The sequence below is a fragment of the Nymphaea colorata genome, chromosome 11 (genome assembly GCF_008831285.2).
Source record: "Nymphaea colorata isolate Beijing-Zhang1983 chromosome 11, ASM883128v2, whole genome shotgun sequence".
Taxonomy (NCBI): domain Eukaryota; kingdom Viridiplantae; phylum Streptophyta; class Magnoliopsida; order Nymphaeales; family Nymphaeaceae; genus Nymphaea; species Nymphaea colorata.
Genome location: NC_045148.1, coordinates 400958 through 413574, shown reverse-complemented (window position 1 = coordinate 413574; position 12617 = coordinate 400958). Strand labels below are relative to the sequence as shown.

Genomic DNA, 12617 nt, shown 5'->3' with positions numbered 1-12617 from the left:
AGAAGTATCGCATATCCTTTAATGCTGACATAGTCAATTTCACGTTTTATATGTGCCCCTCGACTATTTTGTAACTTAACTAGCTAGCTTACTTGATGTAGAATGAAAGCAGAACCAAATCTTGTAACTGGATCTAGTTAGTTTTCATACTTATAAATGGATCCAGATCTGTAATCCATCCATTTCTCTATATAAAGGGACGCTGGTTCATTTTGTACACAGCTCAAAAGTTAAAAAAAAATGAAGTGCAAGTTTGTTAGTTTTCTTCTGTTCTTCTTGTTCTATCGTTTAATCATTTGCTTGAGTTTTAGCTAGTTTAAGTTTAGTTTTAGTTTAGTTGAGAGTGCAGATGGATTAAGATTAGTTAATCTTAATCCTTCTTGCATTATTAGCCCTTAGAATGAAATCCAAGTTCTTTGCCTGCAAACAAAGAAGATCAATCTATACATGGTTTAAAACAATTCCCGGGTGCTTGGTATGCAAAGCTCAATGAATTCCCCCATTTGAAAGGGTTTCCTATGCTTTTGGACTGATAACCTCTTATTTTTTGAAAGAAAAAGCTTTTTTCCGTTGTTCTTCTTATATATATATTGCACATTAATATCACAAGAAATGGCCAAATTAACCAAAATAAATGGGTTTCTAGTTTATCACTATCAAATATTTTACATTAAAGATTTAGGAGGACTTAGATATTTTCTTGGTATTGGAATTACTTGTTCAAAATATTGAAAAGAGCAAAAATTGTGGAAACCAAGCCAGCTGATGCTTCTTTCGGGATGAATCACAGATGGTATGGTGATGACAGGAACAGAGGTAGGTGTGGGCATAGCGTAGGCAACTGCCCACACAAGCCCACAAAAATGTTTATGCTTTTATTAAAATTGCATGGCAGTTTTTCTCATTCATGCGGGTGCTCTTCAGAAATTTAAAATTATATAACAAGTGCCCTTAACCAAAATTTTCTGGCTCCACCTCTGGGTGATGATGAGTTTTCTGGCAATGTAATACGGCAAAACTTGTGTATTCAACTTTCAACACTTTTGTCAGCTGTTTGAGGTTCTGAAATCAGTGTCAGTGACACGAGATCATTTCATCTTGGTGAGATGTAACTGTTGAAGATGGAAATGGTGGCTTCACAAATGAGAATTGGTGAGGAACCTATATCTTCTGAGGGTCTCAATTTGTTGGCTAACCCATAAAGGTTTAGATTCCTGTTTCCCGTAAACAAAAAAGAAAGCACTGCTGATATTATTTAGCCAAAATTGAAGAAGTTATCTTTCTTTTGCGATATAGTAGCCTTGCAAAATTCAAGATTATGATATTATTTAGCCAACATTGAAGAAGTTATCTTTCTTTTGCGATATAGTAGCCTTGCAAAATTCAAGATTATGATATTATTTAGCCAACATTGAAGAAGTTATCTTTCTTTTGCGATATAGTAGCCTTGCAAAATTCAAGATTACACTCTTATGTTTGAGAGCATGAAATGTTCCATTACTGAGAACAAAAAATTTCAAGAAAAATTTAGTAGGGAGCTTGTAACTCCCACTGAAAATTTTGGAAAGGCCGTATAGTTGCATGTAAAACAGAAAATTCACCTTTTTTTTAACCGGAGGAAGGACTAAAAGTATACATGAAGTTTTACCTGATTGACTCTGGTCTAAATCCTCAGGATTTAAAAACCGCAGATTTATGATTAGACATTCCTTTCTCTGACTTTAAATCAAACTTCTCCTTAATACCAAAAAAAAAAAAAAGATTTCAAATGTTGTTTTTAGGCCATACCTAAGATCCTCAGTTTGATGAACTATAAATTTTGCCATAAATCTTTTGCTACACTCTCAGAAGCATGTCGCTTCAGATCCACATAAGATCAATGGATTTTAAATATGAAGTAGTCGATCAAACAACCCCTAAAGTTAAGGGTATTATTATATTAATGAATCCATTAAGGCGCCCTTGGTTGGGTGGGGTGGTGTATATATGTGTTTGAGAGAGAGAGAGAGAGAGGGAGAGAATTTGAAAAATGAAACCATATCATTTAACTCTTATTTGTACCAGGGTTGAAAAATAAAACCACGAAACCGACTAAAAGATTTAACCAGGTAACAAACTTCCTAGAGAAAAATGAGAAGGAAGAGAGGTTGGCCCAACGCACATCTTGGATCGAGAAAAATGGTCGAATAACAACTCTTAGTGCTTTGATTTTTTTGTAATAATTAAACCAGTTGGAAAGTTACAATAGAATGCATAACTTTGTATCAATTAGAATTACAAAAGATGTTCTTCCAATATATCCATACCGCGATTTCCAAAGAAAGGGGCATCACTGGTTCGCTCATTTTCGGCCAAATTGAAATCAGAGTCCAACTTTGTATAGGTGGATTGGATCCCGACTGCTCGTAAACTCCAAATCAAATCCGGGTCTGAATCTCTGCTTGCTTCACAAACTTAAATACAATGTTCCGTCAATCAGCAGATTTGCGTCCGTTTCGTTCAGAGCTGGTTCAATGGACAATCCATGATCAGAGTTATTTGGGTCTCTCCCAAGCCAAACTTGACCCAAACAATCTGCCCAAGCTAATCCAAGTCAATCAAATGGGTTCTGATACCTAGTAATCTGACCCGAAATCCTATGCCAAACCTAAATCTCTTGGTCAAACCAAAAACGGCAGCAGCATGATAACCGAATCATGCAAATCATTTTTCATGCGCTCAGGCGCAGACTAGGTCGTATGCATCAAATCGGCTGTAAAATGTCCGGAATTAGTGGATCGACATTCCCTCTTGTGAACACGATGAAATCCCCCTTTTTGCCAATATTTGCGTGTCCAAGGGCATGATTAGGAGTTTAAACAAGTGGAAAATCTCCCGAAAATCCATGGTTTAAGGCTGAAGTATCTCAACGGCAAATGGCCCAGTGGTTCTATTAATACCCTTTCTCTCTCGCGTAGCGTGTTCTTTCCATTTGTTCTTCATTGCTGGCCCAGAAAATAAGATGGGCATTCCAATGATGTCTCCTTTAGCCTCTCTCTTCTTAGCTCTAATGGTGGCCCTGTGCAGTGGGGCAGTCGAAAAGCAGGTTTGCATCAGACACATCTCATCTAATTTCCACGATTCAATCTTTTCTGATGGCTCATGTGTGTTTGTTCTGTTCTGTTTATATAATTGTTTGGTGTCTCGCTTTTCTGGTTGCCAAGAGAAACCAAACCGGGAGTTTTTTTCGACTTCTTGATAGAAACTCGCTTCTTGGAAAGATGCACATTGTTCATGCAATACATCATGAAAGGAAATGGACGTAAAAGCATTTGAATTTTGTAGTTCATGTTACATCGTGATCTGTTGATCCCCGAGTGTTTGAAAGATGTATATATTCATGTCAGTTCCATTCTTGCATATAAATATGTGTTTCAGACTTACGTGGTGTACATGGGAGACGCACCGATCTCTTTCACAGCCAACATGCACCATGACATTCTTGCTTCTGTGACCGGAAGGTCGGCCTCTCTCTCTCTCTCTCTCTTTTTCTTTCTTTCGTACTTACAAGCAGAAATCTGGCTTCTATTGGGCACTTAAAGAAAATTTCCTCACGCTGTTTCACCTCTCGGCAGCCATGAAATCGCAAAAGAATCCATGGTTTACAGTTACAGCAGAAGTTTCAACGCATTCGCCGCGAAGCTGTCGCCGGAAGAAGCAAAAACTTTAGCGGGTTAGTGATATGAATTTCTTGCAGATAAATTTCGTTCTGCGCAACATGAATGCAACTATGATCGGTTTCTAGATCGTTCATATCCTTCATCTCCCCGATGAGGATCATTCTAATGGGCCTCGCAATGTAGAAGAGAATGATTGACGAGGTTAAATAGCTGAAATCCCACGGTAGATGGAAAAGAAAAACATTTTTCTTGTGATAACACGGAAAGGTGTTCTAATTTTTCCGCAACATGGATCATCATTCTAGCGGCTGTAGGATCTTGATCCCTATCTAAAGCTGGAAAAACGCGAATAGTTAGTTGGATTTTCTTTTTCAACATTCTAAAGGCAGTGGGATCTTGATCTGAAACTGGCGAAACTTGATTAGTTAGTTGGAATCTGTTTCCCCTTTTTGCTAGATCCGGATTTTTCTGCTTACAGTTTTAAGTTAACCACTGAGAGTTTCGTTTCTTGAAAGTGCAGGAACAGAGGGGGTGGTGTCTGTGTTTCCGAATACTCGGCGCAAGCTCCACACCACAGATTCTTGGGATTTTGTGGGCCTTCCTCTGAAAATGAGGAGGAGCATCAAGTTTGAAAGGGATGTCATCATTGGGATGTTCGACACAGGTAGCCATATATGCTGCCATTTCTCATAAGAACAGAATATAAACACTTTTCATTAATTTGATGCCATGGTTCCAAAACTAAATTGTTGTTAGGTATAACCCCAACTTCAAGGAGTTTCAGAGACGATCGTCTTGGTCCACCTCCCGCCAAATGGACAGGCAAATGTGAAAAAGCAAAAGCCTTTAGCGGATGCAACAAGTGAATCTCTCTCTACATCTCTCCATATCTCTCTGTTTCATTTGATTGTCTATATCCTTAAAATATATGCTTTTTGTCACCAGTTGTCAGATTTAAGGACCGATTTGTTCAAATATATGTTTTATTGTCGAAATTTAATTATATACATGTTACAGTTTACAACTGAAAAATCGATTCACAAACCGTTTCAATTGTAAAGACAAAAAACTCGGAGAGATATTCTCTGTACCGGCATTCTGTTAGTTATATAGTATCTCATTTCCACTGCCAACTTGAACTTTCTATTAGGCGGCATAGGAAATATGAAAAAAAAAAAAAGAAATGAGATTTTCCGAAATATAAAATTTACATCAGTACACATAATGCTTCCCCCGACTTTTGAATATTAAGATCATTAGAGCCAAATCTAACCCATTTTCCTGGTTATCTCATGAAAAGATGCACACTACTAAAGTTGACGAAGACTTTCATTCGAAGCTTGATTTTGACCTTGTCACTGGTTAACTTTCCCGGTAGAACAAACATGCTAGATATAGCGTGTGCACACACGCTCACTCACCTACACATAAGCAAGCACGAAGAGAGATGAGAAGATTTTTGAACAGCAGTGATCTTGATGAACAGCAAGCTTATTGGAGCGAAGTACTATAGGCTGGACGGGTCGAAGCCCAGCAAACCGGAAATACTATCGCCGATCGACGTGGCGGGTCACGGCACGCACACGGCGTCGACGGCAGCAGGGAAGCCGGTCCGCCGCGCAAGTCTATACGGGCTGGCGAACGGCACGGCCAGGGGCGCAGTCCCGGGAGCTCGGCTTGCGGCGTACAAGGTTTGCTGGGCCGACGCTGGGTGCCCCGACGTCGACATACTCGCGGCCTTCGATGATGCCATATCAGATGGGGTCGACGTCATCTCCATGTCCGTTGGCGGCCCGCCCCTTGCCTACTTCTCCGATTCCTTGGCCATTGGAGCGTTCCACGCCATGAAGAAGGGAGTTCTCACCGTGATGTCCGCCGGCAATGACGGGCCGAGCCCTGGGACGACAGAGAACGTCGCTCCCTGGATTTTCACAGTGGGAGCGACCACCACAGGTCGGCACTTCAAAACCAAAGTTTCTCTCGGCAATGGCAAAGTGATAACTGTACGTTTCTGATCTCTCTCTCTCTCTCCATATATATATATATCTAAAAATACAATATTATTCGAAGCTGGTTATGTGCATATCACGTGCACAAAAAATTATGCGCACGAGTGTGTAAGGAAACCCTTGACTAATTAGAAAAATGTGTTTTTTTTTTTAAGGATAAGAATGGCTATGAAAAAGCTAAAAAGTTTAAAATATACATTACTTTATAATTTAAACAAAATACTCCAACTCATTCTTCATTTTTCTTAAATATATATTTGTTTTTCCACACCCTTGTGCATGCAACTTGATTTATGCACTATCATTGCATTATAAACTATCGGTAATGCCCTTCTAGTGTCTTTTTTCTAGTAACAGGCATATAAACATTTTTTTCTTATTAACATCTGACATCCACCAATTCAAATGTGTATATATATATAATGAAAGGTTACGCTGGCTTTAAGAGTCTTTCAAACATCTAATCAAAATTGTCAATTTGAAGTAGTTGGATGATTTTATCATAACTAACCACCATGTTAGATTGGACTGCCCTGACTTGATGGCCATGTGACTCTTATAGTTAAAGTACAATATATATATATATATATATATATATATATATATATATATATATATATATATATTCTGTTGCATGGATATTGCTTGTAATATTAACTTGTGTCTTTTCTCCAAAAAATGGCAGGGAGTATCAGTGAACACCTTTGCACCAAGTAAGCAATATTACCCACTCATTAGCGGGCTGCAGGCGGCAAACCAGTCGTATGATCCTTGGTTGCATCCAATGTAAGATGAAGACTAGAATGCTCGTCCATGCTTGATTTTAGACAAAAATCAATAATTTGATTTTAAAAGTTACTTTTACGTAAGATCTGATGCATGTCCTGAGAAAGGCGCGTGCTGCCCACAGTGAAACATGCGAATATCGGACGCAGTTGAATTAACGGTTCTGACCAGGCAAGCTTTTTACGTGCAGTGCTTGCGATTCTGGGTCTCTAGATGCAAACAAGGTGAAGGGTAAGGTAATCTTCTGCATGCCTGAGTATGGTGATGTCGATTCGACCGTCAAAGACTTGGGAGCGGCAGGATTCATCGGGCAGTACGATTATGGTCTGGACACGGGCTTCAGTTTTGTCCTCCCATCAGTTCAGCTGGACGCCATCAGATCACAGTTAATCCAGAGATACATCAATTCCACTAGGTAAGCGATCAAGAATGAGATTGAGTTCATATGGCGTTTACAAGCTTTATTGGGTATTAGGAATAATATTCAGTAGAATCTGAAGGAATGTTTTCCTTCATGAATCATCATAGTAATGCATGTTATAGAAAAAGATTGTTGTATAATACAGATTTATAGCCATACTTGATCTTCAATAAAGATTGAAGATTAAGGGAAGTGTTTCCTTCCTTACCTTTCACCATGTAAGGGAAATGCAATCACGCAGTATTAGATTTCTTGTCACTACTTCTTTTTCCAGATCTTATGTTGCATTTCTTCTGCTTCCTGTAGTTCACCTCGAGCAATTATTCACAAGACATTTGCTACCAATGCGACCGTTGCACACGTTGCATCTTTCTCCTCTCGCGGCCCGAATCCGATCTCAAGGACGATACTCAAGGTGAAGTTACGAGAGAAACATACAATTCTTGTCTGTTTATTTTTTATAATGTTTGCCTGTGTATCTTTAATAATATTTATAAAGTTCGGACTTTGCCAAGCAGAAACAAAACTGAAATTTTGTTATAACTTGTTCTATTTTTTCTCCTTGTTCTCATATTAAAATTTTTTTCTGGCTAACGGCACTCTTAATTACAGCCTGACATTGTAGCCCCCGGGGTGGATATACTGGCTGCCTATACAAGGCTTTCTTCGATGACTGGAGTGGATGATGATGATCGGTTCGTGAACTATAACATAATGTCTGGAACTTCCATGGCGTGCCCACATGTAAGCGGTTCTGTTGCTTATGTCAAGTCGTTCCACTCTGATTGGTCTCCTGCTGCAATCAAATCTGCCCTTATGACTACAGGTATGCTTGGCCCATCTCTTCTTTATATATATATATAGTCACTTGGATGGTGAAGAGAAAAACAAAAAATATATATATAAACTAGTATTGGATGATAAAAATACTCATCACTTTTTCTCATTGTTTTTCTTTTAACCATTCATCATTGAACGGTCTTGAATAGATGGCTGAGTGACTCTAAAATGCCAAAGTCACCATTAAGTTTTCTTTTCCTTGAATGATTAAGAAGGTATTATATACTGAACAAGAAGTATCTAACTTCTCCTTTCTTTGCATGATTTCACTGGATTAGATGAAGAGAATATAGAAAGGGTAGTTAGGTAGGGAGTGACATGTATGTTGAGATCAGTATCTAATTACTTTCTCTTACTCTCTCCTAACACACACACACACACATATATATATATAGTCACACACACACAAAAGAACCTGATAAACTGAAGAATAGAAACATGAGCCCAATGGCATTATTTTCGATAGGGCTTGAATAGTGATTCTAGTCTTGGTCTAGATGCATGTCTGCTCAAGTTTGCCATAACAATATGTCTGATAAGTCACAGAAAGTTAATGATCAAAGGCACATTTAAATCATTACATCACTAAGCATGCTTTCTACTTTCAGCCAAAGAGATGATCCCAAGATCACATGATCGTGCTGAATTCTCCTATGGCGCCGGTATGCTCAATCCAAGCAAGGCACTTAATCCGGGCCTAATCTATGACATGGACGAAATGTCATACATACAGTTCCTTTGTAAGGAAGGCATCAACGCAAGCCAATTGAGGATTCTTACCTCAGGCGAGTTTAGCAATTGCTCGGCGGTGCCGCCGGGACTCGGCTACGACGGCATCAACTATCCGGCGATGCAGGTCTATGTTAAAACCTCAGGCGAACCAATTGACGCTGCGTTCCATCGGACCGTGACCAATGTGGGTTCGGTGAAATCCGTGTACAGGGCAAGAGTCAAGGCACCAACCGGGCTCAACGTCACTGTATCGCCACAAACACTCTCCTTTACGGCTCTCAATCAAAGCCTTTCCTTTGAAGTTAAGGTGATCGGCGAGCCTCTCGGTACCAAGCCCGTGATTTCTGCTTCGCTTGTTTGGGATGATGTGAGGCACAAGGTCAGAAGTCCCATAGTGGTTTACCAATTTACTGCTACGGGTTGAAGCTTCTCCTAGTATTTTTTTTTCGTCTCTAGACCACCTGCTGCGTCAGGTTGAAATTTGACAAGGGATCGAAGGGCTGGCGTCCAGGCAAAGGTTTCCACTGTTAGATTTTGAGTTCTTGCTTAACGTCATCCTTGTTGGGCCTAAGCTTTTAATTATATTATTCAGTCTTTAGGTTAGAATAGATTGTGGGGATAACTGGTAGGCATTTTTCTCTGTTATTTTTAAGATTCTTTTAATAATATGTGCTAGTGGCTTCCATTTTCTTTTGCTTTGTGTGTGTGTGTTTCTGCAACGGGAAAAGACAAAGCAATTACATAATGGAGTCAAGAACAATGCTGTCAAGTTCCACACTCTAAATCCCATGTAGCTGATGACAACTTTCTTGGTGTGTGTGTTCCACATCAAATACGAACCACACCTCTAAAAGTCGAGGGCGTACCATTTCTTCTTGATCCTTAAAAACAGGAAGTTTTGCTTGCTTTGTTTCTGAACTAATTAGATAAATAATGGGGTACGCACAGAAGATCAGCCCTTTTCTTCTGAGAAGGAAAATTTATTACATCTTGAATTCCAGCCTTGCCATTCTTCAACCAAGCATTTGCATATTCATTTATATATCAAACGAAAGAAAGCCTCTTATTCGGGTCCAGAAGCGAATCACAAAGAAAGTAAAACAAAGGACCGACAGTAACTTGTCCTTTTGGAGCTCTCCTCATTTCTTGCATACAATCCCACGACCATTCAAGCTGCTCTTGCATTCGAGTTCCTCATGATGATCAACACCACCCTCCATGATGATGCGTCCTGTGCTCTTAAACTGTGCCGCTGCGCAATCGGTGGCGAAGAGCCCCGAAGACAAGAACTCGCGATCGCCGCCGAGCACTGGCATCTTCACGCCCATCTTGGCTCTGCTTTTGTAGTTGTCTGCGTAGGTTTGACCCAGCACCCCATTGACGGCGCCACTGAGAGAGTAGAACCTGAAGCTGAGGTCGAGATGAGCGAAGCAGTCATCGTCGGTTATGCCATAGTTGTGGATCCTGGACTCCTCCTTACCTATGGGAACCACTTTGGCTGTGATTTTGAACTGGTTGGCTGCTTCCACTACGATCTCATTAGCTCTGCCTGAACGAGTGATGGTGAGGGCAGAAGCCGCAGATGTCCATTGGGCATCCTCTGTGGTAGGTAGGAACACAGGCTCTCCATCGAAAGCAATGGCTAATTGATCAATGGCATCATCCCATTGGGCAACCTATGTTATATACATTATGCAATTGTTAATATAAGATGATTAAAACCGTAAAACTCTTTCTCTCAAAATCCCAATTTCTTAAACTGGCCTTTTTCTAAATAGATAATTATAAAAAAACCTGCAGAACAGTCTCTCTGCCTTTATTTTGGCGCTGTTATTCGTTTCATAATACATAATTGATCATATCCTTAATTACGAGAGATGCTAGAACCGTTACCTTCTTGGCACCAATGAAGAGCTTGTGGCCGTCGAAGAGGAGGCCGATGGATTGAACCCACGTGAAATCACGCTTCATGCCGTCCCCTCTCTTGCCGATGAAGTGGCCATTGATGTGAAGGTTGGTGTCGGAGACCAAGCAGAAATCTCTGTCCTTCTGGCCGTGGAAATAGAAGGTGATGCCGTCACCACCAATAAAGCGTGGGTCATCGCAGACTGCACCCGGCCTGTCACATTCTGCAAATATCACCACGCAAAAAATTTTCATAAGCAAATTATTCAGATCAGCCTCATTTATGCGGGTCTCCTTGGTGAACCTATATACATAAACATCGCAATTAATTGGTTTAACGGATGAGTGTGCATGTGTAGAAATTGACAGTTACCGCAGACAGGCTTGCACTGGCCGCAATCGACTTTGCAGGTTCTAGGGCAGGCAGCAGGGCATGAGTGCACCTGTCCATGGCATTCCTTGAACTCCTTGTGCCTGCAGGACACCTTCTTGCATCCGGACTTGTCGGATCCACCGGATTCGGATTTGGATTTGTCATCTGCAGCTGCCATCTGAACGATGATGAGCAGGATGAGAACGCAGACGCCTATGCTCTTCCATGACAAGGCCATGTTTCTTGATTTTAGCTCTCTCTAACTCTTAAGCTTGCCTACAATGACTTCTAACTTGATGTGTGATTACAACTCCATGAGTTGCTATCTATTTATAGAGTAGTTGAGAGGTTGCAGTGCTACAGTAGGACAATTGTGTTTGGATGGCACGTCAATTAACAAAAAATTATTTATTTAACGACCTTCTAGATAGTTAGAATGTTCATGCCTTGCACGTCTACTATCTTACATTGTTTAAAAAGGTAGATCAGTTTATGTTGGAGAAAACATGTGGACGCAATATCTAGGCCTTCTTTTAATAGTATATGGTAATAGAAAAATATGTGGACGCAATATCGATTAGCTGAATGTGGTAATCAGCAACAGATCCAGACAAGATTGACATAGATAAGTGTCATATAAGATCCCATTCCAAATTAGGTACGTTTCCTGCCTTCATAATTCATATAGCTAATCCAGGTACTTAAGATGACTTCTCTTGGAAATATTGATTAGTCTTTCGATATTGCACTATAACACTTGCGTGGATCACAGTCTGAAGGACTCAGATTTTGATGATGGGGCCGCATTATGCTTCTCTAACTAGTGAAGTTAATTATTATAAGCAACTAGATTAATTATTAGCTATAAAAGAATATGATAGACGTGCTTTAAGAATACCATCTTCTGGGTCATTATCAAATTAATTTTGCTTAAGTACCTGGTTTGACTTCTTTAACTCCAAGGACTAGGTAGCCCTTCAAATAAAATATATATGGAATGTCCAGGACCGCATGCCCCTTTTATTCAACAAGAGGGGCGATGTCCTGCTTGTAAAGGCATCCAGTTTCACTCAGCCATTATTACCACATCACATTAGCGGATTGATTGCAAATTTCATAGAGAAGAAATCTTTGCTGACGTCCAATTAGTAGGGAATTGAAATCAGCTGGGCCAGATGTTGCTGGGTAATTACTAATTGAAAAGCTTAAAAATTTGTCAAAAGTCATTACCCACAGGAGCATTAGTGACACTTTGGTAGTTTAGTGGTGGTTTATAGTACTTTAATTTAGTTATGGTGTTCTAGTGAGGGTTTAATTTTTCTTGCCTTATGGCGGCCGACTGATTTCAATTCTATCCATCAATTTACTTGATCGGACTTTAAGGAGTCGCTTATCAAATGGAAAACTTTGTGTCATGAATTTACCCCCAAAGATGGGAGTGAATTCATGAAACACTAGAACTATGTTTCTATGAATTTGCTTGGATTTTTAAGGCAGTTTCATGGAATTACACTTACTAAGTGTTTCATTTGCTAAACAACCTCTAAACGTTTAAATTAAAGTACTAAAAGAGTTAATGATCGCATTAAGATAGAACCACAAAAGTCCCTGACTTGGCTGTGTTAGATTCATGCAAGCTCATCCCCACAAGGTGTTGAGCAGAGACCATATAATATAAAAGGATACATTCTGTCAAATCTTAGTTTTTAAAATGTTGTACTGATCGTGCAATGCATACATACATATAAATATATATATATATATATTTATATATATATATAATTGACGTGCACACCAAACCCCAACCTCTCAAGTACTATAAATAGATAGGGACTGATCAGAGTTGCAATCACATATCAGATTGGAAACCATTAAGGGTTAAAGAGAGTTAA

At 39.7% G+C, this 12617-nt stretch overlaps 2 protein-coding genes across 2 annotated transcripts; one reads left to right on the top strand and one right to left on the bottom strand.

Moving 5' to 3' along the window:
• The first annotated feature begins 2926 nt into the window (after positions 1-2926).
• On the top strand, positions 2927-9115 carry LOC116264566 (subtilisin-like protease SBT4.14). Its single transcript, XM_031644866.2, has 11 exons — positions 2927-3085; positions 3418-3500; positions 3615-3712; positions 4180-4323; positions 4416-4521; positions 5146-5662; positions 6354-6454; positions 6645-6869; positions 7182-7290; positions 7488-7701; positions 8324-9115. Exons 1-11 carry the CDS (start codon positions 3002-3004, stop codon positions 8869-8871), a joined length of 2229 nt encoding a protein of 742 aa, XP_031500726.1. The 5' UTR covers positions 2927-3001; the 3' UTR covers positions 8872-9115.
• Positions 9116-9449: 334 nt separating this feature from the next.
• Positions 9450-10942, bottom strand: LOC116264271 (uncharacterized). Its single transcript, XM_031644409.2, has 3 exons — positions 10726-10942; positions 10341-10576; positions 9450-10123 (listed from the first exon to the last, which is right to left on the bottom strand). The coding sequence occupies exons 1-3, from the start codon at positions 10901-10903 to the stop codon at positions 9587-9589; spliced, it is 951 nt and encodes a 316-aa protein (XP_031500269.2). The 5' UTR covers positions 10904-10942; the 3' UTR covers positions 9450-9586.
• Between the last annotated feature and the right edge of the window lie 1675 nt (positions 10943-12617).

Bases quoted from the DNA above. Each gene is read 5' to 3' on its own strand.
- LOC116264566 (XM_031644866.2), top strand. From the start codon at position 3,002: ATGGGCATTCCAATGATGTCTCCTTTAGCCTCTCTCTTCTTAGCTCTA. The intron at 4,324-4,415 runs GTAGCCATATAT...AATTGTTGTTAG, and splicing joins CATTGGGATGTTCGACACAG to GTATAACCCCAACTTCAAGG. The intron at 7,291-7,487 runs GTGAAGTTACGA...TCTTAATTACAG, and splicing joins TCTCAAGGACGATACTCAAG to CCTGACATTGTAGCCCCCGG.
- LOC116264271 (XM_031644409.2), bottom strand. From the start codon at position 10,903: ATGGCAGCTGCAGATGACAAATCCAAATCCGAATCCGGTGGATCCGAC. The intron at 10,577-10,725 runs GTAACTGTCAAT...TGATATTTGCAG, and splicing joins CCAGTGCAAGCCTGTCTGCG to AATGTGACAGGCCGGGTGCA. The intron at 10,124-10,340 runs GTAACGGTTCTA...TATATAACATAG, and splicing joins TCTTCATTGGTGCCAAGAAG to GTTGCCCAATGGGATGATGC.